This window comes from Myripristis murdjan, chromosome 1 (assembly GCF_902150065.1).
Source record: "Myripristis murdjan chromosome 1, fMyrMur1.1, whole genome shotgun sequence".
Lineage (NCBI taxonomy): Eukaryota > Metazoa > Chordata > Actinopteri > Holocentriformes > Holocentridae > Myripristis > Myripristis murdjan.
In genome coordinates, this window is record NC_043980.1 from 21,228,683 (window position 1) to 21,255,182 (window position 26,500).

At 41.6% G+C, this 26,500-nt stretch overlaps 2 protein-coding genes across 6 annotated transcripts in view; one reads left to right on the plus strand and one right to left on the minus strand.

The window, feature by feature from the left end:
- Nucleotides 1-2,853: 2,853 nt before the first annotated feature.
- Nucleotides 2,854-19,939, plus strand: LOC115362094 (putative methyltransferase NSUN7). Its single transcript, XM_030055885.1, has 12 exons — nucleotides 2,854-3,022; nucleotides 3,622-3,807; nucleotides 4,429-4,487; nucleotides 6,048-6,184; nucleotides 6,789-6,941; nucleotides 8,462-8,645; nucleotides 10,486-10,699; nucleotides 10,813-10,956; nucleotides 11,384-11,485; nucleotides 11,651-11,768; nucleotides 16,502-16,619; nucleotides 18,816-19,939. The coding sequence occupies exons 1-12, from the start codon at nucleotides 2,854-2,856 to the stop codon at nucleotides 19,824-19,826; spliced, it is 2,595 nt and encodes an 864-aa protein (XP_029911745.1). The 3' UTR covers nucleotides 19,827-19,939.
- Nucleotides 19,940-20,323: 384 nt separating this feature from the next.
- The window catches only part of apbb2b (amyloid beta (A4) precursor protein-binding, family B, member 2b), a 57,773-nt gene continuing 51,596 nt past the window's right edge, over nucleotides 20,324-26,500 (minus strand). For all 5 annotated transcript variants that reach the window (XM_030063986.1, XM_030063979.1, XM_030063971.1 and 2 more), the window contains one exon: nucleotides 20,324-23,896. In XM_030063986.1, coding sequence (XP_029919846.1) covers nucleotides 23,726-23,896 — 171 coding nt within the window. In that variant the 3' untranslated portion in view covers nucleotides 20,324-23,725. The remainder of the gene's footprint in view (nucleotides 23,897-26,500) is intronic.

Consider the following 26,500-nt stretch of genomic DNA (forward strand, 5'->3'; position numbering starts at 1 on the left):
ATCACAAAATGAACGATTGTATATTGAGCTAAGCCACCCCACTAGCGTGACTTGTTGTGTTGTTGTATTTATTATTTATTATGTGTTGTTGTATTTATTTATTGCTTTGTTTTATCAGTTCCTGTGTTCGATGTTTTATTATGTTTACTTTTATGGTCTTATAGTGACAGTTTGCATAATTTTTTTAATGTTATGCAAAGCACCTTATATCTATGTTTTGAAAAGTACCATGCAAATAAAGTTTATTATTACTTATTTAGTACTAATACTTTTTACTTTTGCTCACTACAATTCAACAGAAAAATCCACTGCACTTTCTCCTCACTACATTTACAAAACAGACTGTTTACTTGCAGGAATTCGTGATACTTTACTTAATACAATTTTTTGTTTTCACCTGTTTCCATCCCAGAAGCAGGTGAATGAAAGTGAAGCGGCATCACCAGAAAGGAGGGGAAAGAATGAAGATTAGAGAAGCAACAGAAGTAATAATGACTTATTCAATAAAGCCACCGAGAGGCTGCATGTCGGATGATGTAGTAATTGGCACGTGTCGTAGGTTAAACAATGTCCAGAGATTATATACGTTTTGTCTGTAGTCAGCCTTGTATATTAAAAAAAATGTTGGTTGTAAAATTCAAAGTTTCAGTTAAAAAAGTAAACTTTCTCACATCATGTTTTGTCATGCTTTTACAAGATCTATGCTCAGCTAATAATAATCAGCTCACTGCCAAGAGAGGATGACCACCAATAATGCATTTACATCATCACTGAGATTAATTAATCCCGACATGCTGCAGAGGTGCCACAAAAGGCGATCCTGAACTTTCACCCCTCTGACAAAATGCATATGCTCACATGTGATTATTATAAGTAGGACTACTACTATTACTGTTATCAGTAGTAGCACTGGTGGGACTGCAGTAGTAAGAGCTATATTGAAGTGTGTTGTGCTGTAGTGCAGAGCCCAGTAGGGGGCAGTGCCAGTCCAGTCAGCTTAATCCCCCACCTGAACGCCTTAACTCTTACAGCCATGAGGACATATGAATGAACTTTAGTCGATCCACTATATGAATGGTGAAATGTGGTACTGTATGCTGGCATGTATCTGATGCAACATGATACTGGTGACCCGTCCTAAACCCCCACTCACCCACCTGCAACCTCTTCCTCTATTTATTTAATTGCCTCTCACAATAGGCTATCAGTTCCACCTTTTCTATTGCTCTCTACCGTTTAACAGATCCCTCCTGTGCTGTCCAAACATGAAAGGGCATTCAGCAATGAATCACACTATGAAAGTGGTCATAGATTTATAAAAGATGTCCTGTGATAACACTGATAGAGGTCCTGTGAGTGTGATAACACATGTTTGTAATTGTTAGATGATTTAAGCATCCACGTGCCAATTTATATCACCTGTTATCTCTTTATTTTATATCTGTCACCAAGGGAAACCTCCCTTCATTATCATATTGTTGCCATGGCATTTCAAACTCAGAACAGGCTGGCATGTTCAGGCTTGGCTTCATCAAAACAAAATCACACATGAGAAAAGACAGATGGGATGTATGAAGTAGATAAATTTGTTTGGCACAGAGTTTGACACTCAATAGGCAGTAGGTAAAGACTTTTAGAGTAGAAAATAATGGCTTGTAGTTAATAGGCACCTTGATGGCTCTCTAGACAGCATTTCACTGAGACAGTGAGCTGGGTTTTGTCCCATGAGGAGGATTCTGCATGACAAAGGTAAGACCTATATGCAATTTTAAACAGCCCATAATCATCTATGCAGCTTACACTAAGCTGCTGTAGCCTATTCTCCCATCTCTGCTCTTCTGAAGTGGACTTACAGTCTCTCCTGTGAAGGGTGGATACTGCTTCACACTCATTAAATCACTGCAGTTTGATATTCATTAATTTATTCCATTTGCACTGGCATGGCCTTATTGCACACATCATCCATTTTGGGATAATTCCAACTTTGAGCTCAGCCATTGATGAGCACTGTGAAATCCGATTACATTCTGTTTCTGTGTCTCTCCATTAATTCAGTTTAATTAGAGGCTAGTGGTTGCTGCTCTTTTGAATGTTAATCCTCATGTACAAAATCTTACTGGTCAAGTTAAGTGAACCACAATGTCACCCAAACACCCACAAAAGTTGGTCAAACCAGTCCTTTAGTGTGCAAGCATTTGCATGTGCATGTGAACTTTGTTGCATATGCATGTGTTTTCTGTGTATGTGTGTGTGTGTGTGTACATATGTGTATAGCCCCCCAATCTGCTGCAGTGAGAAGAGTGAAGTAGGTCAGCAGAGAGGTGGACCTTTGTCCGGGGTCGGACAGCAGTCCATTACTTATTCATGCAGATGTATCTGACTAGCTGCCTAATTGCACCAGGAGGAACCCAATTACCCACAGCAGCTTACAGCCACACCGTCTCACATGCACAGAAACTCAGGGGTGGATCATATGTCAGTCATGACTGACGCCATGCGTCTTATTTACATTTTGCTACAGAGCTCAAGTTCAGCTCTGTAAACAAACAATGTTTGTCTCTGTTCAGTTGTGGATTCAGAGTTTGGATTTACACAGACTGGCAGCACAGTGACAGAGAGAGAGGAAAACAGCGAGAGATGGAGAGACAGACTGAGGAACTTGGTGTTCACAGACGTATTTGACAAGTTCCTGGGTTATTTGATCATGGCTCACACAGGTAAGGTCACTATGTTCAGTTTTGTCATGCATACATGCAGGAGCCACACACACACACACACACACACACACACACACACACTGCTCTTCCTCTCTTGGCAGTGAGCTGCAGTGGGAATGTGAACACCAGTTCCCTGATGGAGAACTTCCTCGCCTCCAGCCAAGACCACAGTCATCAGACAGACTCAGAGCCTGAGTCTCCGAGTCCCGCTGCCACCACCAGCTCTTCACCACCTCCCTCCACCACTGAGGAGCCACTCTCCTCCCTCCATCCTCCCCTGCTTCATCCATCTTCTGCTTCTGCAGGCAAGTTACACTCCTAAATCTTTGAATATTTTCTTTTATGGGTATTGAATCCCATTTTTTAAACTCACTTTTTTAAACCTTTCTTAGTGTAACAAGGGCAGTGTGGTTCAACAGTAATCAATCATGTGGTGATAAAAGCAGCAAGCAAAAAGCAGCTGTGAAATGAAAGCTTAACAGTTAAACTGTAAGTGTATGTGGCCTTCAGCTGGAAATGGGAATAAACCTAGCAGCCCTCCACTCTAATGTACATCAGCCCTTTACTAATCCTAATTCTGAACTTGTTTCCTAGAAGTAACCCTAATCCTTTTTTTATTTTAAAATATATTAAAAGAGATTTAAAGTTTCTCCGTGTGGGGATCTTCAATCCAAATTCTAACACTTCACCTCCAGTCTCGGATCCCTGCAGTAAATAGTATCTGCTTTCAAGGCATGCACAGTGTATTTTATTTTCCTTGAACATCACCATCTCCTCTCCTCCTCCTCTCTCCCCTCCTTGCTTTATATTTCCTCACATCCTGTCTCCAATTTGCTCACTCCATCTAATATTCCTGCAAACCTCTTCACCCCTCTCCTTCTCCTCTGCACTCTCCGTCTTCCAGCAGCCTCTGCTCTATCAGATGAGGCCTACTTGCGGGCAGCAGCCATTTTCCAGCGGCTGCGGACAGACAAGCCGATCACACAGCGGCTACTGCATTATGGGAAGAAGACAGACACGCCGCTACTGGAGAGCCGAGACAGGACCACACAGAAACAGGCTTACCAACTCGCTTTCAACACACTCAGATGTATAGCAGTGTGTCCCTGTGTGTTTGAAGTGACTTGTAATATTGTTTTTTTAAATGATTAAGGAAAATCTGGGATTACTTTCTTTGGCCAAATTTTTGAGAGTTTGCGCACGCGGTTTTGCCTGGACAGGATGGACTAACACACATGAACCCAGGAAGAAATTAATTTGATCTATTCTACTATTACTTTTGCAGCCTTTTCCTACTTCCTGTAAGGAAGCCTTATCTCTATAATGAATAGCTGAGGAGCAGCAGCACATGTCAACTCTAATATTCAGTCATGAATAGCAGCTTCAACTGCAGCCTGTAGATTAAACAGTATATATTCATATAGTTCATTTCTCAGTGTGACTGCAAATTACTTGAGCTGGAGGTGCAGCAGATGTCTGTATGGGAGATGATAAGACACAGTATGCCATGGGCACCTACACACACACACCACACACACACACACACACACACACACACACACACACATAAATATACATATACACAGAGGATACGACTACATGTTGAGCACACTCTATAAGCAAATTTGATGTGTTACATTAAAACCAGTCCGCATTTAATAACAAACTGTGTCAAACTGTCCATCCATTAGCAAAATTGTTTGTCTTCCAGACCAGGACTTACTGGAGGACATCATGACTGACAGCTGCTTCCAAACCTCTCAGCAAATTGTGAGTCTCTTCAGATTTGACCTTTACTGTCTTTATTTATACACAAATAAACATATTTATAAAAAAAAAAAAGACAGTTAAACATGAGTTGAGTCCTGATGAGAGAAAAGGAAAGCACTAAAAGCTTATACAACCAAAAAAAAAAAAAAAAAGCTCCATTTCAGCAAGTCATTTAACTTCATATTCAGTCTTAATGTCAAGTGAACAAAAGAAAAAATCCATTGGGATGAGACAATCTCACTTGTTACTGATGTAGTTTCACTTGTTTGAGGATTCTTTTCTGGGAATAAGTATAAATATATTGAAACAAGGAAAAATAAGGCAGATCAGAGCAATAGTAGAGAGAAAATGATGCTTGATTCAAGAAAATTCAGGAAACACGTTGATTAGCATCAGAAAATCTCAACCCACTAGCAGCCTTTTTTACTTGTTTTGAGAAAAAAAAACAAGATTTATCACTGAATAAGACACTAAATGACTTGTTAGAACTGATAATTTTTGCGGTAGGAATCTTGCCCTTATCAAGCATGTAAAATTATTAAAATAGCACAGATATAAACAATTACAAAACAATAGATAGCGAGTGAGCGGAGAAACCTAGAATACAGTGCTGTGCCAGTGTGTATAAACATGTGAGAATGTGAAAAGTGACAGAAATTGATGTGAAACATCCTGTGGGTAAGTTAGGTGGACATTTTTAGAGCCCCTATTATAGGTATGTATCTACCTACCTGAACTGGTCTTGAATACAGTGATAATAAACTTCAAGGATTTACTCACTGGCTGTCTAGTTGTCTGGCAGCTGCTGTCTATCTGCAGATAAAGTGATTGTTTTCAGTCCATCCATATGAGTGTGATGTGATGCAATATGGTGGAGTGTTAGTGAGGGAGACAGGGATGTGGTTAGAGGCTGTTTGTATTCAAATCTGTGTGTATAGTTAGGCTGGTTATTGGTAGTAAATGATGTGTCATGGAGACAAGCAGACACACTCCCCAACTGAAACACTACAAATGACACTATAAAACACTATGCAATGACATATACATGGACATAAAACACACTTAACCTGCATGTGTGTGTGCCTGCTTGCAGTGTATGCTCATGTATGAGTGCCTTCGAGTGTGTGTTTGTGTGTGTGTGTGTGTGTGTGTGTGTGTGTGTGTGTGTGTGTGTGTGTGCAAATGATGATTTTATTGAGGGATGGATGAAACATAGAGAATGGGCTGACAGATCGTTAGTCTGTCACTAGGACTATAAAAGCCGCTACACAGCTCTTTATAATTCTACACACCTCGCCACTACCACATACATATTCGACCTCACTCACACACACACATACACACACACACATCGACCTTGAGCACAGGAGTTAGAGGGGGAGGAGGGTGGCTAGGCACTGGTGTAAAGGAAAGACAGAAGGCGTGAGAACAAATAATATGTGGATTGTGTAAAAATGTAGGCCTATCATCATTTGTAACTATAGCATGATAGTAACAGTGATGAACGGCAGTGATTGTGATCACTTCCCTCACGATGATGAAAGTGGTCGTGTTTTGCAGCCCCCCGACTTGTTGCCGTTGGCGATGGTGATGCTGTTTGACCTGCAGGACAGAAAGTTTTTGAAGCATGAACGTCCGGTGGAGGAAGGGCAGGAGCTTCTGCAGGAAGTCAGAGACCTAGAGAGCTGTCTATACAGGTGTGTGTGTGTGTGTGTGTGTGGGTGGGTGCGTGCGTGCGTGCATGCGTGCGGGTGCATATGTGTGAGTGAGAGAGAGAGAGAGAGAGATGTTCTAAAGGGTTTCATCAACCCAGTTGCAGAACTTTCTCAACTCATAGAGAGTCACATATAATCATTAAAGGAACATTTCACCCAAAAAGATATTTTCCCTCTTACTCCATGTGGTTTGTGTGAAGTCTGCCACAGACTCTCAGCAGTCCAGTCCACTGGGGCTGGACGGCTATTTGTTCAAACCAAAAAAAATGTAAATGTGAAAAACTCAAGAGCAAAAGCTCTTTTCAGAATCAAAGACACATTTACCCAACATAATCCACAGGCCCCAGGGCTATCTACCCCCGAGTTAGTATGACATCAAGGCAAATACAAGGACAAACATCATTTTTTAAACTACTACTTCAAAGTGAAGTTAAAACTCCAAAAATCACAAAAAGTGGAGCAACAAAGTCCTCACAGAACAATAGTGATATGTGAGTATGATAGTATTGATGAATATGTCGTGTGTGTGTGTGTGTGTGTGTGTGTGTGTGTGTGTGTGTGTGTGTGTGTGTGTGTTCAACGCCAGGAGTAAGACCAAGCTGGCAGCGTCTCTGGCTCGCTGCAGGGTGAGGCAGGGCCTGCTGAGCATCTCCTGCCTTCTCTCTGATTCTGTCAGGACCAAACAGCACAGAGCAAGGCTGCTGCCGCTTTATGCATGGGTTAATACACTCAAGACCAGGTGCACTCACACACACACGCACATACACACACAGACACATAGTGCCATGAAACCATAAACACATACAATTGGAAAGCCATAATAAAGATCATTGATAAATGGTCAATTGCTGCTTAATTAAATGTATGTTAGTAGTTATTTTACTGTTAACAAACAATGAAACAATGAAATGACAATTAATAGTGCGTAGTAACTATTAGTAATGCTAGATGTTATGTTATTTATCATCAGATAAATGTAATGCTGTAAAAAGTGCAATGTTTCACTTGCAATGTAGTGCAGGAAAAGTCTTTAGTGGCCTAAAATGAAAATACTTGAGTGCTGGAGTAAATGTAGTTACTTTCTGCGCAACCTCACTCATGCTACATTTGTGTTAGACTGTGCTTGGTGTGTGTTGTGAGTATAATATGAGAAGAGGCACATATTACTTAGTTATTGTGTGTGTCTGTGTATAGCATTACTAATAATTAGTGACAAATGTCTTCGCTTGTTAACAGTAAAAAACTAACTAAAGTTTATTTAACTATCAATGTACCATTTATTAATGATGGCTATTATAAAGTGTTACCTATATTTTTTCATGTTTGTTATATATGGTAAATATGCCATGTCAGTAACTCATTAGTGCAACAAAACAACTTAGTTTCCACAGTGCAATTAGGAATATATGCAGAGGCATCACTATTTCTATTTGTACCTGTATTTGTTGACACAGCAAAATTAGTTGTATTTTTATATTTATATTTGGAAACACAATAAAGAAATAGTAGTGGTTTGATCAAAAAATGGGTGTGTGGGTGGGTTCTAAAAACTCTGCAGATGTCCTGTGTTGTTTTGTTTTTCTGTTTGTTTGACGCTCATATTTTTAGGATATTAATGTAATGAAATTAGTTATTGGAATAATTAAGTACACTTACATGCAATATTTGTTTTATGGCTTTCATAATAGATCAAATTTCACATATTAGGTATTACAACATTAACAGTAGTAACATAAGAGACTAATGTAAGTAATTCCAGTATTTGGGCAGTAACAGTGACAGTGTTTGGGTGTTAGTCAGCAGGGATTACACGGTGCATAGGAGAGCAGAGTGCAGGTGCAAAGTGACTGCTGCATAGCTAGATAAGTGTTGCAGTCCTAACACAGTTAATAAAGTGACTGGCACGTAGGAAGTTTAAAGTGACGAGTGCCATTCGGGATATGCAGTAGGAGGTTAATGATCAGTGAAGTTCACTGGCGTGTGTCTGAGATACTCAGGTTCAGCATTCTTATAGCCTGAGGGTGAAAACTGTTCCCGTGCCTGTTGGTGCCACGCAGCGAGGGAGTAAACAGTCCACAGCCGGGGTGGGCGGGCTCCCTGATGATGCTGCAAGCCCTCACACTGCTTGTAGTAAATATCCTGTGCTGTTGGTAGGAGTGAAGACCCTTTGGTGTTTCTCCCTCAAACAACATCAAACATTTTCAGTCTGACTGACAGATAACCACCCACCTCTCCCTCTCTCTCTCTCTCTCTCTGTAGTATTGAGGAAGTGTGTGAGGCACTGCAAGCCGAGGGTTTGTGCAAGGTGGAGACTGTTTCTGACCTGAAGGAGTCTGCCTTCTGCCGGGACCCCCTCTGTCCAGACACACTGGTCTTCTCCCAACAGCTTTACACACGACTCCAGCACAGCAAACTCACCTTTACACATGCACTAAACATACAGGTAGGGATGTGTCTGCGTGTGTGTGTATGAGTATGTGTGTCCTTGAGTGCATTGGAGGTAAATAAGTCACTAATCACAAAAATGCTCTCCTTTATCTAAGGATGTCATGATACCAGACTTTTGGTAGTTGATTCCAATACTGGTGAAATACCTGTTTTGATACTGTGACAAGTTAAAGTAGCCTAATGATATGACCTGGATCCAAGCTAGAACATGTTATTTCATAATGTTTCATAATGTATGTTTCATTAATCTGGAGATGGCAGTAAATCATCATTAAACCATAATAATTCATGACAATTTCCATAGAGATTGGAAAACTGTTAAAATTTATTTTCATTACTTGTTTAAAAGGGGACCAAAAGCTAATAGGATGATTGTATGCATTTCATATTCAGTAGCTGCACATAAAATAGTTTATATCTTCATTGTATTTACTTGTTCTAACATCCAAAATTGAATATTGGTAATCTATCTGAAAGTCAGATCATGATATCAAATAGTTGTATCAGAAAGTCTCTGCTGGAAGAGAGGTTGTGGTTCTTTTGGCTGTGATGGAGAAGGGGAGAGAAAAGCTACAATTCAGACTACATGTTGTATATTATTAAACATATACTGTAAGTTAGGCTACATCAAAACAAGAAAATCATTTTCAAAGTTTTGCTACTGTCTTAGTACCGCAGTATCGATTCTGGTGACCTCCCTTCCTCTGTTGAACTTGCTTTTAATTAGATTTTGTTTCCATCTACTGAGAGTGTAGGTCGGCTACGTGCCCAGTGTGTACAGACAGCAAGAAGAACCTGACTGTGAAATGAAGCTATAGTCCTTTCGAGCGTGAGCAGCTCCTGTAACATTAGCGCCTTGACCCAGATCTCATGGTTTGCCTTGTGCTCCAGGTGGAGTCACTGTTGGGAGGAGTTCAGTCAGTTTGGGGGATGAGTGGAAACAAGTTGAAGAAATCAGCACGCATCTAAATTAGTTCAGTGAGCAGCACAACAGTCCATTATGCTGAAAGGTAGAGGAAAGACATAAACCCAGAGAAAGTGTGTGTTGTGCACTATTAAGCCGCTGAAAGTTTAACTGTGTTGAAAATGGCTCTGTCTCAAACGGTAGCAAGCTTCTTATTCGCTTGGTGTCTTTATGGAGGGAAGTAGAAATTTTTAATTTGCTGGGACTCTCATTCAGTCACATGGGAAGCTTCCTTTTATTGAGCCCTCTTTTGGTTAATTTTGAAGGAAGCACAGTGTTTGGTAAGCCTTATGCAAAATAGGAAATCCCACAATGCCTGGTGTCATCCAAGAAGTTGAAGAAGAGTGAGATTTGTCCACTTAAATTAGAGTGGCATCAAGTAAAATAACCAAGGGTCAGCTGTGGAGAGGACTGTTTAGACTCAACTAACAAAAAACACGGAATAAGCATGCATCTATCTGTGAGAACCACATAGACTCCGCCATTGTGTTATAAGCTTATTCTATATTTTTTGTCAGCTGACTTTGAAGGCTCCTCACTTCAGTCAACTCATGGCCATTTTGCATAATGCTCCTTAAATGGTATGCTATGCGAACCTAATGTGATGAAAAATTACAAGGATCTGACATTTCCTATATACTATATGTGAATTTTTTTATTATGTACTAGTCAATGGTTTCTGGGAAAAAGGATGAAATGACTTTTATTTTTTGTTTTATTTTGCTGTATACTGTAACTGTTATTACTGAAATGCCCAGGAGAGCTGAATGAGATTCAAATCAAATTAAGTCAGAAGTCCTTTCTAGTGTGAATGACATCTAATGTGTATATGCACCTCTGTGTGTCTAACACTATTATTACCTCTCCTCAGGACAGGAGTGTGTGTGTGGCAGTGAGTGCATTGCGCCCCCTGCTGTTTGATGACAGTGACGTCCTGGTGGCGGGCTCCTTCTCCGCTCTGACCGTGGCTCACATCACCGTCCTGGCGGCTGCTCACTCAGGGAGAGTGCTGGTGTGTGGCGCTGACTGTACACCATTACAGAGAGAAGAGATAGAGGATGTGCTCAGACAGATGGATATCAAAAGTGAGTGATAATAGATACAGATGACGAGTCAAAATCACTCAAAAAGTGAATCATATCCCATATACTGCTGCACTCCCCATCATGTTACTATTTCCATGCTCATTCACATGTAGATGTGCGCATCCTGTCAGAGCAGTTTTGCGATCTGGATGAGTGGGACGGGACAGTTCAGCGCTTAAAGGTCATCGTAGTGCTGCCTCAGTGTTCACTCTCTGCCCTAAATGACCCAGTGAACACCATCCACAGCGAACATGGAGGTATGAAACAGGAGAAAACAAAAGGAGAGATTGACAGGGGATGGATGGATGATGGTAACTTAGGTTGTTACCAGGTAATCTATACATTTTATGTTGATTTTACTAAATTAGATGTCATTTACTAAATTTACTAAATTAATTATGGTTAATGAGTGAATGGGTTGTCATTTCTGTGAGTTCACCATCAATAAATGCCAGTCAGCTATAGAGACATGGAAATAAAGAACTGAATCTTTAATGCTGAATCTTGAAGAAATGGAGAAACAGAAAAATACCAAAAGAGAAATGGGGGTGAATACAAACAGAAATACATCAGTAATAAAAAAAAAAACATGTTAAAATAATGCTGGTGACATTAAGATGATGTGTCTTTTGATTTAATTTCCATGCACAAGTGCTGAAACATGTTCTAATATTCCACTGTCAGACTGTGATCTGCTGCAGGACTTGTCTCAAGGCTCTGTGTCTCAAAGCAAGTTACACTCACTGGCCACCGAGCAGGCACGGCTACTAGTACACGCGCTCACCTGTGAGTGCACACGCACACACACACACACACACACACACACACACACACACACACACACACACACACACACACACACACACACACACACACACACACACACACACACAGCAGTATTAAAACAGTTCCCACACCTCATGCAGGATGTTCCCATCTCATTTCTCTCAGTTCCTAAGGTTCAGTCGGTGGTCTACTGCACCCGCTCAGTGCATCCTGAGGAAAATGAACAGCTGGTGAAAACAGTGTTAGAGAATGCACGCACTCACCCCAAACTACTGCCCTTCAGGTAAACACACACACACACACACACCTATTCTCTAATACCCTTGGGTCGATACAGGTTTCTCTGCTCCATCTTATTTCACTATCCAACCAGGCTTTTTTCTGCAAATGCAAAGGTAATGAGAAAACTGACTTGACTAAACAAGTAACTGCAGGCTACACATAAAGCATTTAGTTTTCTATTAAAGCCACAGCATTTAAGTTTGAAGATAAACAGGAATACCAACATGTTCATCTGCCACCATCTCAGCCGGAAGTGATGGGCGATGAATGATTGATATAGCAGAGCAACGGCACACTCAGCTCTGCTGGGATTCTGATTTACCATCCAACTCATTTTTCTCCACCCAGCATGAGGACGTTCACTGAATTCAAACAAAATGTCAACTTATAAAATGTACTGATGGAGGATTAATCATGGCATAAAACAACCACTTGGCCCCCTTTTTTTTTTTTTTTGACTAATTGCGCTGAACACAACCAGCATGGCATATTACTTTTGTGGTATTGGAGGTTGCACAGCATAACATTATTACACTGGCCAACCAGTATGACGGCTAAAACCACTAACTACTTATCCGCTGAGTGTCCTTGGAGGCATTTGAAGTACGCTGTAAGTGTATGCACACATCATTATGATGGCCACAAATTAAGTATTGTTTAACTAAGACTAAAATGACAAGACTTTGTTACCATAAGCAAATATGAGCTGAACTAGTAATCCACGTACAGTTGGTGCATAATGCAGACATCATCAATATGCAGAGCTGCTCTCAGTCCTCATAAGAATAACATGTGGATATAATTTTGTATGTGTGAGCTAACCTTACAGTCTCATTGACATATACCTCAGCTCAAGCGTGCACGTGCAATAGCTGCATGCATGCCTAACTCCAGAGTCCAATTAAAGTGTAGAGTGAGCTTCATCTCTGAAAGCTGCAGTCTGCAGGAGAGACTGAGAGAAACAAAGAGAGAGGATGAAAGAAAATGTGCCTGAGAGAGTGAGTGAGTTAGTGAGTCATGTCTGGGTGGATACAACGACAAACAGAGAAATAATGTTTGTCTAGGGCGCTTATGACAAATGTGGGCCAGATGCAGCAGCATTCTCTTAAATTTCTCTTATATTATCTCTTATTCTTCTGTTTAGAGAAAAAATAAGAGAAGTCAACTCCAGATTCACCAAACATTTTTAACCATATAAATCTGCTTACCTAGGTGTGCTCAATGATACATAGTCCCTAAACACTATGTAAGGGCAGCATTGTGCCGTGTGCAAAATACTCTGGCAGATGCCCAAGAACTGGAGACACCACCAAACGAGGAATGTAGGAAGAAAAAGAGTTTCAGCAGCTGAAAGCAGATTTTCTTTCTTGGGACAATAAAGGTCTGAAAGAAACCAAACTAAACTAAATGTCACTTAAATAATGAACTTAAAAAATATATGATTATCCAGAGTGTCAGTACTGGCATTACAGAAGAGTCAAAAAGTCAAACATTGACAAAAAAAAGATCTGTAATGCTGTGAATGTCGTCTCGGCAGAGGGACCTATAATTGCTGAAATAAAATGGAAATGGTTCAGTATTAAAATGCAGATCAAAAAAGGCATTGCTCAAGCAGAATGGTTATGACTGCAGGAGGAAATAGATGACGCTTTTCTTTATAAACACAAAATTAATTCATGCATATAACTATTTTAATATCTGTTGTAGTCCAGAGGCTTTTTGCTTTATTTCAACAAACTCTCAAATGCCTGCATTCAAATGTTCTTATTCTAATAATCTAATCCTCATAATTACAAAATAATGTAAATGCATTACGCATAAATATTCATTTAATGCATTTTTTTATGTTCTTCAATTTTAAAATGTATGCTTTCATGTGTTGGGCAACCAGTTTGTGGACTGTGACCATAAGAAAGCCTATTCTTATCTTGAGAGAACTATCGCCCACTCGTAAAATTTTCTTTTACCTAAGAGAAAAGAAAAAAATAATAAAAATAAGAACAAATTGGCGGAGAGAAACAAAAATAAGAGGAAATTTGTTTGAATATCATTTCCTGCGTCTGGCTCAACATCTCATGATGTTCCCATTGGAGTGTGTGTGAATGTATACCACAGTGAACATATAGACACGTGTGTGTGCTTTGGCCTGTACAACTGTGTGTGTGTGTGTGTGTGTGTGTGTGTGTGTGTGTGTGTGTGTGAGTAATGTGAGCATGAGATAATGAGAGAGAGAGAGTGAGGGAGAGAGAGAGAGAGAGAGAGAGAGAGAGAGACTGCAGTCAGGCTCATGAGAGGATGGGCTGTGGTTGCCGTGGGGATGGCAGTTAATCCCAGAGTCAGAGGGACTGGGATGGAAAAGGAGAAGATTTCAGGGAGTCTGTTTCACGCCTCAAACCCTCCAGACCACTCTGCTCTCATCTAGCTCTGCAAAATCCAAATTTATTATTTCTGTCAAATAAGCTCTTCTATCAGCTCACTGATGTGTGATGAGAAGATGAGTTGCAGTTTCACCTCTGCGTTACAGTGCGCTAGTTCTTCATTCATTCTGCTTGACTGGATCCTTTGAATCAGCATTGTTTCATGCCATAGCACTGTAGCACACTATACTCAACACATATCTCATTGCACAATGATCAAACAGTTTATTTGCAGAAACTGTCGGGCCATTCCTTGGACAAAAGGGTTTCCTTCCATCAGTGCCCAAAATATGGAATTGGAATCAGTTTTTCAATCTCTGATTTGACAGATTGTTTTTTAAAGAAGCATCAAAAGTGTGCAGCTGCAAAACAAGCATTATGAATGTTTTTATTTGTTTGTATTATTATTACTGTGTGTGTCTCCAGGATAAATCTTCCACCTCTGGCCTCCCCCCCTTTTCTGGGCTCCTCTGATCTGCACAAGCTGTTTCCCTGTCCGCTTTACCACCAGGGCAGCGAGGCAATGTGCTCTGCCCACCCAGAGCGCTGAACTCCTGGGCCTGTGTAAAAACACAAGCTTTCTAACTTTTTTTTTTTTTTTTTTTTTTTTACCAAAAAAGAGTTATCCAGATATTCAGTAGTATAGAATGTTTATGCTTCTCCTTGTTCTTCTTATTTCTTTTTTTAAAAGGACCTTTTGGAGCTAAAAAGATGCATTCTTTGAAGATCAAAATCTCAGAACTCTGCTCCACTCAGATACAACAATATAATCCCAAACTCACCAATCATAATTTAATTCTAAATATGCACTTTCTTAAAAACATTAAAATTTCTGAGTTACCAACAATAACTGTGCACTGGAAGTTTGCCTAACCTATCTGATGTGTGTACTGGATGTACTGCACCCAGTAGTCCCTGCTGGCAATGCAGGGGGCTCAGACAGCATGTTTGCCCTGAGGCTCTGAATTGGATGATCGGGGCATGGCTGGCTGGATCCACTCTGTAAACTAAATAAATAACTAAAATCTGTTAAAAAAAAAAAAAAAAAAAAAAAAAAAAACCTGCTCCATTACGTTTAAAGCAAAAAGGTCCACACTTCACAGCAAGGCTTGTCATGCGACAGGTTTTCAGATGTCTGAACGGCCCTCCAATCTGATGTTTTTAGACAATGACAATGATGCTGAAATTGTAAAATGTGTAAAAGTGTAAAATGTAAATATATAATTGTATTTTTACTGATATCTTTCAGTTGTTATGAATTTGTGACTTGGTGTTTTGGGTGATGTTAAAGATGCAGTCCATGTAATGCAGTTTGGGGTTATGTGTAATACATGCATGGAGTACAACTCTTACCTATACCTTCTAGCCAATTTTAGGGAGCTTGCTGATTGATTGCATGACCTGGGTAATTAGTAGGAGACAGTGGGACAGATACACTATATGGACAAAAGTATTGGGCCACACCTCCTAATCACTGAATTCAGGTGTTTCATTCAGTCCCATTGCCACTATATAATATTTGTGAAAGAATAGGTCTTTCTAGGTCTCACTGAATTCCAGCATTATCCTGTAATAGTAATGTAATAGGATGCCACTGTTGCAACAAGTCAGTTGGTGAAATTTCTTCCCTCCTACATATTCCACCATCAGCTGTAAGTAGCATTATTGCAAAGTGGAAGTGTTTAGGAGCCAAAGCAACTCAGCCACCAAGTGGCAGACCACATGAAGTTACAGAGCGGTGTCGCTGAGTGCTGAGGCACATAGTGCGTAGAAGTGGCCAACGCTCGCTGGGAGCTTCATGGCAGGGGTTTCCAAGGCCGAGCAACTGCATGCAAGCCTTACATCACCAAGCACAATGCCAAGCATTGGATGGAGCAGTGTAAAGCATGCCATGACAGGACTCTGGAGCAGTGGAAACGTGCTCTGTGGAGTGATGAATCACACTTCTCTATCTGGCAGTCTGATGGAGGAGTCTGGGTTTGGCGAATACCAGGAGAACATTACCTGTCTGGCAGCATCGTTTGGTGGAGGAGGGATAATGCTATGAGCTTGTTTTTCTGGGGTTGGTCTAGGCCCCTCTGTTCTAGTGAAGGGAAATCAAAATGCAGATCCTGCAGATCTCACCCAGAGTCACACCGTGTTAAAGACAATGCAGAAGCTGCCAGTTTTCTCAGCACTACGCTAATAGTGCTAATGTTTCCAAAATCAATGTGGTAATGATTTATTTATGTTAAAATGCTAGGCATATAGCCACTTTAACAGTGTTTGAAGTAGTATGTGCTCCGCAGGCTCACCCAGCTCTGTGCTGCTTTCTCAGGGTGAGCGGTCCAGTTTTCCCTGAGGCCCCCGGGTCAGCAGACACAGCAGACAAGTTTTTCAGGATTGAGCCCTCGCAACACACCAACGGCTGCTTCATAGCCCGGCTGGCCAGAGAGGTGAGAGAGGTTGAACAAAAAAAAAAAAAAAAAAAAAAACAAGACAGAGAGAGAGAAAGAGAGAAACAGTAATTGAGAAATAGGGTGTGTGTACATGTGAGATTGATAGGGAGAAACCCTATCAAGAGGAGGAATATAGAAGGTGAAATTGAGAAACAGTGAGGGAAAAATAGTGGTTTTCTGTGTGTGTGTGTGTGTGTGTGTGTGTGTGTGTGTGTGTGTGTGTGTGTGCGCTGTGCGTGATTGCTTTGGGACAAGACCTTCCAGTAGTGCTGAGGCTGCACTCTTTTACTGTCTGTCTGCTGGGAGGTCGGCAGGCTCTGCTTGGCACACACACACACACACACACACACACACACACCCCCCATGCAAAGCTGCAGTTATTCCAATACTCCATAAAAAAGCAGACAAGTTAAAGATGAAATATGCCAGTGCTGCTAAAAAAAATCCAGTAGTTTAGAGGAAAAGATGAATGGATAATTCTCCATATCGTTCCTCCAACCCTCCTTACACCCCTGCCTCGTCTTGTTGTGTCACCTCTTTCTTCCAACTACACCCCACCCTCACCCCCACCGCCTTTCTCTTCACACACTTATAAAAAGAAGAAAAATACAACAGAGGGAAATGAGAAGCTGCTCTTTGATCCCCTGCAGCTCTAAAAAATGGCGCAGGGAGGGAGGGGACTCTGTGTGTGTGTCTGTGTGTGTGTGTGTGTGTGTGTGTGTGTGTGTGTGTGTGTGTGAGCTAGACGTAGGCATGCTCACACACAATCAGGTATTGCTCACCTGTCCAGTGGCAGTGAAGCAATGTTAAATCTAATTATGATCCCTGATTAGATCTGCAGTCACTCCCACAATGAGCCAAATCAAATTAGAGCTACAGCTGCTGATTCAATTACACTGCTACTGGTAAGGTGGTTCACCACTACACAGATGAATGAGTTCACATTCGTCAAAATGCGCTGCAGACAGTAGCTACATGAGAAGATGGAGGGATCCAGAGAGAGAGAGGGAAAGAGAGAGAGAGAGAGTAGGAAAGTGAAGACTGAGAGTCCACTTTGCAGTTTCTCTCAACAAAAAAAAAAAAAAAGGAAAATAATGGGACGACAGCGAGGAAACAAACATATTCATTAATAGTACTGCATGTCTGACAAAAAAAAGAAAAAAAAAAAAAAAAACCTGAAAAATCCCTTCTGTCAAACACATCTGACAGCCTGTGATCATTTATCATTTACACCCAAGACTCAATTTATACTTTGGTCTGTGCTCCAGAAACAGCATGCTGGCATAATGGAAGCTGTGAAGTTTATAAATGACTCGGTGTATAAAATATAGTGGATAATACTGTCGAAATGGTACTAAAATTCTATAAAAGCACATCAGTCATTCACGCAGAGGGCCGGGTGGAATAAAAAATGCATCTGCAGTGTTTTAAGTGCTGCGCTGAACATAATTCAACTTTCATTAGGGAGGGAGACAGTAAGTGGAAATACAGGCGGACAGACAGACAGGGAGACCGACAGACAGGTGGACCGACACAGAGAGTGATAGAGTGATAGAGAGAGAGAGAGAGCTAAAGGCTTAAGAGATTTAAAAGGATTTCCACTGTGTTTAAATGCCACTGCGGATGAAGACACGCTTTTCCCCCGTGCGCGCGTGCATTTCTGTCTGCCAGTGTCATGGGGACGGGGAGCTGCACTGATGCTTTTCTGCCCTGAATCAATCTATCTCAATAATCATAGCTGAGCTCCCTGTAAAACATATAGACACATTAGGAATTCTCTCCCCTCCCCTCGCTGTGTTTCCTCTCAGTGAGGAGAAGCGAAGCGATAGAGGGAGGGCAGATAAGCAGCTAGGGACCATAACTATCGCGTTGCCTTTGAAATAACATCCCAGACCTGCTCCGTGGGGATCTGAGAGCCATCAAACCCCTCTGCGATCTCTCCTCCCCTTTGCTTAAGTTCCCTCCCTCCTCACGCTCCCCCCCTCTCTCTCCTTCCTCCCTCTGCAGTTTCATTTTATGGATGTGGCCCATTTCTACAGCATTCCTGTGTTGTGCTGTATAGATCTCCTTGGTAGTAGGTTACCCTTGAGGCCTGTAATTTTAATGTGGTGTATCCTCTCATGAGGCTTTAGCTGTCCCTGGTTTGTCTCCTCTCTCCATCCTCCTTCTTTTCTCTCTTTCACGGTTTCTCAGGTGGATCCAGCTAAGGCAGAAACCGTCCAGGATGTGCTGGCAAGAGCAGCAGCGAAGGGTCTTCTGGGTGGGATTAACCCAGACCAAGCAAAAACAAGTAAAAAGGGAAGAGCCAGGAAAAGCCATGCACCTGCAACCAGCACCAAACCCTTATCCCCTTCCGCCGTTCAGACAGAGATAAAGCTTGCGACGGGACAAAATGCAGGAGGTGTCTCCACCCTCCCTGTTCCTCTGTCAGTCTTAAAAGAGAAAGGGATGGAAGACTTGAACAGTGATGAGGAAGAAGACAAGGAAGAGGGTCATGAAGAGGATGATGGGCCAAAGGGAGAAAGGAGGAGAGGGCATAAAGGAAGAAAAAACAAGCCCAAGAGGCGACCTAAACAAACAAACAAGACTCCTGCAGTGTCCAAGCCCCGTCCAAGCCGCCGCATGAAGAAAGCAGCCCACAGGAAACTCAAGCCGATTCACAACACTCATCCTCGAGGTCCAGCTAAAAGTGAGCCAGGAGGCCAATTACCTCCTCTCACACCGACTCAAACGCCCTCTCCAAGCCCCTCACATCACTCCACCCCAGTTAAACCCCTTGCAAACACATTTAGCAATGATCCACCAACAATGATATCCCAGCGAGCTCTATCTGGGACTGGTACCCCCATGGACAAGCATCTCTTATCTAACCGCCCTGCTCACCCCACTCTCCACACAGCCTCCGAAGAGAGGAAAGGGCAAAAGACAGAGTCTGGAAAAGGAGACAAAACATTTCAAAATCATGTGGCTAAAACAGGAGGGATGTATAAGGCCACGGGGAAAGTGGTCAAACCAAAGACGGAGGTGGTGATGCAGGCGGTGCTAAAGCCGGCAGATTTTGTCCTGCCGCCTATTTCCTCTCCAAGTTTGAGCTCCCTGAGCAGCCGGAGTGGAAGATCTGCCTCTCAGCTGACCCAGACTCTGACCTCCTCCTCCTCCGTCTCTCTGTCTGGTCTAGAGAAGCCACAGGGTCACGCTCTGTAAAAGTCAACTCTGACCTCCAGCTGGCGATGATCACGAGGTGAACATGCACCACTACCGACAAAAATCGAAATGTATTTTCAGAGGATTCATTTATGTAACTCGCAACAGTCAGATAATGTGTCACAATGTATACTATGATTTTTATACTGCACAGAAAGATGAGTTGAAGTGGATTTACTCTCTAGTTCAGCTCTCATCAGTTAAAAAAAACTTATGATTTCAGCATGCACATATACACAGTGCACAAACACATACACACATACACTAGGACTGCAACTAATTAGTATTTTCATTGTCCAGTGATCAATCAATTATTGTTATAACTGGAGACAAATGGTCAGCTGGACAGCAAAAGTGCAGTAAGATATGATCAGAAAAAGTAAACAATCACTAAATATATTTTTATTACTTTAGTTTAATGATTTACCAACCGACCATTTCAGTACACACACACACACACACACACACACACACACATACACAGAAAAGCCAGGTGGCATCTTTTATAATGCTGTTTATTCTCACAATAGGTTACATTGATATGGTGTACAAATCAGTGAGCAGCAAACGGAAGCCAACATGTCAGTCTGTGGGGAATAATGGAGTGTGTTTGAATTTGTTTATGTGTGTGAGCTTAACAAAGAGGCTGGGAGTCTAGTGCTTAGCAATCAACCTCTTCCTCCAACTCATTTCTTCTTTTCCTCATCCACACAAACACACACACACATTCAGACCAGCAGTGGACTCCCAGCCTCTCGGTGCACTGTACAAGGTGAAAATATATTCCTTTACCTGCCTTTCTCTGCAAAGCGGAGCGTGTTGGTAGCACGGAGTTAACCAGGGGACTGAGACAATGGGAGCGAGTCAACTTACTTGTCTGACCTAATAAAATCAGTATATACCATTATAAAATAGAATAAATAAAATAAAAAATATTTCTGTTCAGTACATACAGTCGTTCTTTCAACCATCCAAGGGCATGCAAGGCTTGTTATGACTTTCCATTTCTTGAGATCAAAAGAATGCATAGATAATTGCTCAGTTAACTTCTGTATCAACTTAATCGATAACTGTGAAAATTTCTGATCACTTCTCTCTCTTTGTTTTTCGATATTTACTCTCGCATTTTTCTTATCTACAACAATGTATATCAATATTTTACACTTTGGCCATTTGGTGAGTTCTCAAAAAAAAAAAAAAAAAAAAAAAAAAAAAGGCATTTCATTAAAAGAAAATAGAAAACTACAGACATTCAAAATGAAAAGATAGCTTATAACATGATTAATGCCAAATGTTACATTATATGGATATTATATACACGCAAACTTGTCATCTCATTCACATTTCAACGACCTGTGACAAAAGAAGGCGTTGTGGTTTCATTATCTCATCAGAATCTCAATTATACCCCTAGTTCCTACAACACCTGTGCATCTGTTAACTTCAAAATGATCGACTTTATGGCCACACGGAGCAAGACACAGCTATAGACGAAAAGACTGCAGAGGTTCAATATTCATGTGCTCTGCGCACTTCTGATGCACGTTTGCCCTACTTCCAAGCAGAAGAAACCTGAAATGTTAATGAAGGATAGATGGAAGTAGGACTTTGATGGCTAGAATAAATTATTACCATATCGCCTGCAACAATCAAAGCTCGACAGATCAATAGGTGGAAGGAGCTAGCACTGTCCAATTGAGATTTGTGTGAGAAAAAAAAAACACTGAACACAGACCAAAGCGAGTGATCTAGTGGCACTGATGAAAACAGACATAAGTAGGCAATGGAGAAAAAAAACAAAACAAAACACAGAAGGCGCATTCAAGTGAACAGAACCCTGGAGACAGATAGATAGCAGCCCTAAAAAGTCCTGTTATGTTGAGTCAACATGTCACTGTTGGGTTTCCTCTTGAGAACAGCCGAGGCTGGAGATGAATCAGTCTCTCCGCCTCTCGCATCCACACAGCTCCAAACTTCAGAGCTCAGCTGTGTACAAAAGCAGTGTCACCATGCCAAGTAAAAGCACATTCCTCCGGGCTTATTTGCAGTTTTTCATCCAGCCATTCATATTTTTTTGTCGATCCCCTTTTATTAGCGGACATGAAGTCTCCAAGGACTGATATACTGAGGTGGGATTTAAAGGAACAATCAGTCAAGTTTCCTCCAGCATGTGTAACGAAGAGCAGCAACATGCCAATCTCTCTCCTGTGTTTGGTGTAGCAGTCTAGCGCTGGTTAGGGAAAGAGAAGGGGAGTCGAGGAGGGAGGGACACAGTTCTGTTCATCCCTCTCTCCCTCTTCCTCCATTATGGCTATCGTCTGTCTGTCATTTTCCAAGGGACAGCAAAAAAAAAAAAAAAAAAAAAGGGAAGCAAAAAGTTAACAGAAGTACATGAAAGATGTTCCGGGTGAAAGGTCACCACTCGTTCAGACCGTCCAGGCCAGACTAGCTCATTCTTGCACATGAGAGCAAGTCAAGCGCAGCTAACAAGAAACTTACAACTAATAATAATCATAATGATAAAAAGACAGGAACAAAAATCAGATTTTTGATTTATCACCCCTTCAGTCTCAGAAAGCAGCAGCAGTGTATTGTTATTGTCTAGAATGTTTCACGTTTATATAAAAAAGTTCATGCAGGACCGACTGAACACCTTACAGACAATGGCATCCACCCTGAGCACTGCTGGTTTTCACTCTGGCCGAGACTGATTTAAGCTGCAGACACACACAAGCGAAACACACATTCAACTCCGATTCACGCGACAAGTGAATAAAACATTCACCAACACTGGCGAGCTGAAGTCTGGTGAACTTCGAACGTCAAAAACAACAATCAATCAAGAGGAATTACAATCCAGTCTGATTTCTTTATGCGTCCCATGCTGGACGTCCCACATTCGACATGCCAGGATAGAAAATTCACCTTGGCAACATTTGCTTGCATTCGCTCATGTGTGACTGCACCTTTGGGTCTGGGATGCCAGGTGCGAAGCCACCAGTGCTCGGGGTCCCAAGGGGGAACCACTGACTCGGGATGTGTTGTAGACTGGGAACGTGAGGCCAGCACTGAATCTCATCAGTCTGTAGTGGCTTCCCTCTTTCATTCGTTGCTTACAGATATAAAAAATATGAGCGAAAGTAACACGGTGACTTCATAATTCCTACATTTCGATTTCACTTTACATTACAGTCTACTGAGGTTAATGGTAAACATACAGAGAGAAAAAAGCCACTACAGACTAACAGGACACCGAGATGAATTGAAGGGGATGTGGCCGGGTGTGTGAGCTCATGCTGGCGGCACAGGTGCAGACACAAAGACACTGAGAGCATGGAGAGGTCAGAGTTCAAGAGTTCAGGCAGCAATGCGTCCGCTCATCACCTGCTGTGCTCCAAGGAGCGCTTACTACTTCTTGGTTGATCAGTTTTTTAAATTTTTTTTCCAACTCTCTTTCCTCGCTCCTTCTCTGCGCTGAGGGGGATGAGAGTTACTTCTATGTACATCATCACTTTTCAGATTCTGTGAAACAGTTTCTTGTGGTTGTTGCCACACTAGTCTTCAGTTCGCCACCGGTAGCCGACTGGTTTGAGGGTTTCTTCTTGGTGTGGGATTGGTTTGGTTTCATTCATCTCACTCGCTTATTTTTGGGTAGACAGACGTGAATAACTTCTCAAGAGCTGATAACTTTCAAACTCTTCAAGTGAAATTCAAATTTACTCCGGAGAGAAGAGCTGTGATGCGGTTCCCCAACCCCTGGGGCTTTATTCTGTTTCCATGGTTACTGGGGTCTGTGGTGGTGAAGTGGTGTACTCCCGCTGACGGGTTTTGGCAGCAATGCGACTGGTTACCATGGGGACTGGGGGCTGTGGCGAGGACTTGGTATTGCTTGACTGTGGTTACTGCGGCAACTCAGTGACGGGTCTCTTCTGTTTGAGGGTGTCGATGAGAGAGAGGACGCCTCTTTTCACGCTGGTTGACACTCGACGGGACACCGAGTCCCCGGGGGGCGAAGAGCCGCAGGCCTTCTGGGAGGGGGGTCGCGCCACCAAGCACTTCTGGTACCGCAACTGCAGGGATGGGGAAGAGGAGGAGGAGGAAGAGGAGGAGGAGGAGGAGGAGGAGGAGGAGGAGAGGGTGTTGAAGAAATGTGATAGAAAAGAGGTGGTTGGAGTGAAATGAGGAGAAAGGTTTGGGGAGAGAGAAAGCAAGAGAGACACATTGTAAATAATACAGTTACAGATGCTGAGAGCACGACTGTGGTGTGATGCGCATACGTGTGTGTGTGTGTGTGTGTGTGTGTGGGGAAGGATACCAAGGGAAAGCTGGGTTGGTGCAGGCTTGTAGCAGTGATCAATAGTAATGAATGATGATGTCCTGTCACTGTGAATCAGTTTTAATGTGTGTGTGTGTGTCTGTGTGTGTGTGTGTGTGTGTGTCCATATATCCAAAGTTCTGATGGGGGATCAATAGTGCAGTCACAGGTCTACCAATCTTCTGACTCACACAGAGTTCAGGGCAGAAGAAGATGAGTAACCTCCACTAATGTGCTGCATTATACTGTAGCTGTAGCACCACAGAGAGGCATTCTTTATTGTGATGGCTGAGGCGGTGATACAACAAAAACACATTTGTGAGGCTATTGTAACTTTTATACAATGGCTTCTCCTGTGTGTAAAAAGAAGTTTTCTGCAAGGTAGTAAACAATGGAGACAACAATGCAGAATGCTGAACTGTGAAAAGCGAATCATAAAATCCAAACTAGTTAACTTGCAAGGTCATCTACTCTCAGAAACGAGCTCTGTTGAGCGCCGCGTTCTGTTGTCACTTCAGGTGGCTGCTCCTGATTTGAATGCAGCTTTTACATGAACGAGGTAGAGACAAAGGGTTTCATTTCAACCTGAACAGAGACATGTGGGCTGGACAGTAAAACACCCATCTGTCAAGACTCAAGATTAAAAAAACAACAACAAACTAAACCCCTGGCAAGGACGTACTTTCAGGAACAAGGGACTCTTACTGTCTATCTTTGCCTGAACTTTACGAGGCCGGCCTTGGTTTAAATATAATTTGCAACCTGCAAGTGTTTTGCAGTCTATCCCATAGGTCCAGTTAAGGATGAAAGAGCTTTTTCATCAAAACCCAATTCAGTGACACGGTACAGTATTTTTAAATCAAGGACAGCCAGTTAAAATAAGGCTATGCATATAAAGTAACTTGTTTCCTGTTTAGTTTGTTAGCCTACTCTTCGTTCCTAAGTATTTTTCTGTCAGGTTGGTAACTGCTTTTGCCTGAGGCTTTACAGTCCTACATGGAGGATTTTTCTCAGTTTCATACAGGAAGAAGAGCTTTTTTCATCATTAGCATTAAGGAAAGACATTTTGGATATTTTGTATGGCTGAAACTACCAGTTGTACTAAATATTAAATTTAGTGAGCTTTATTATGCCTTAAGATTAAGAGACAATATTGTAAAATTATAAGGTATAGTGCAACTACACATCAAATTAATAATTCACAGCAGCATTTAAATTATACACATAAATATAAGCTATCTAAATATAACCCTTACTCTATATATTTTATCCACTGGGATGCCATGTAGCTCATAAATATGAGTTGTAAATATGAGTTGTTCTTATATAAGCTACTGTTGCTGTCTTAGTGACTGGTATACACACACACACACACACACACACACACACACATATATATATATAGTATGTATATAGTACAAGAGTTAATACTCACTAAGACAGCAACAGTAGCTTATATACTGTATAAGGACTATTTACCGTAACAGCAACTCATATTTAGCATCCCAATGGGTAAAATATATACAGTAATAATAGATAAATAAAATATATCGAGATCAGATCCAGTTACTCAGAACCTCAAGCTTAGTGGAAACGATTCTGCGGCAATCGGGGCGGTTCCTCCTCTACCAATAAAGATAATGAACTTTTCTTCATCACTTACATGAAGAAATTAAGGCAATACTTTCTGAATATCATCCTGGAAAGTTTCCCACAGGGAGGAATATTTTTCACAGCAAAGGAGTAAGTGCCTCTCTGCTTCTGCCTCCTCCGCCTCGCCGTGACCACATACAGGCTGCTCTCTGGGCGGCCATGTCTTTTTATATCGTCCTCTCTGCACAGCCGGTTGGAGGTCACTGAGTCTGTGCTCAGTCAGGCTTTGTCTCTGATTCTGATACTCAGCGAATTTATATTCTATATTCAGGGCCAAACTTTGTGGATTTATTTCATTTTCCAGTATTTTAAGTACGGATCTTTTGATATTAATTTGTTTGTTTTTTTAAAACAGAGCTGATAGGTGCTTGATTAGCTTAACATTCAGCTGATTGAGTGGAGCCAGATGATAATGAAAACAGAACAGAATCATCTGCATAAAACATTTATATCACACTGAGGCCCCATTCTGGCGCTTCACTGTGATACAACTAGTTTTGTCATTTTGCTTGTAAACAGTTTGAACAACGTTGGATTTAAAAGGACCACATCAGTTTTGAGTGTCTGGCTCATTTACTTCACTTTTCACCCACAACACAACAAATCATTTTGCAAATTATGTGGGGGTCTTAAAGATTTCCTATCAACATATAATCAAAATCCCAAGATCTCCAAATTACAATTTTTGGTTGAAAGACCCAGCTTG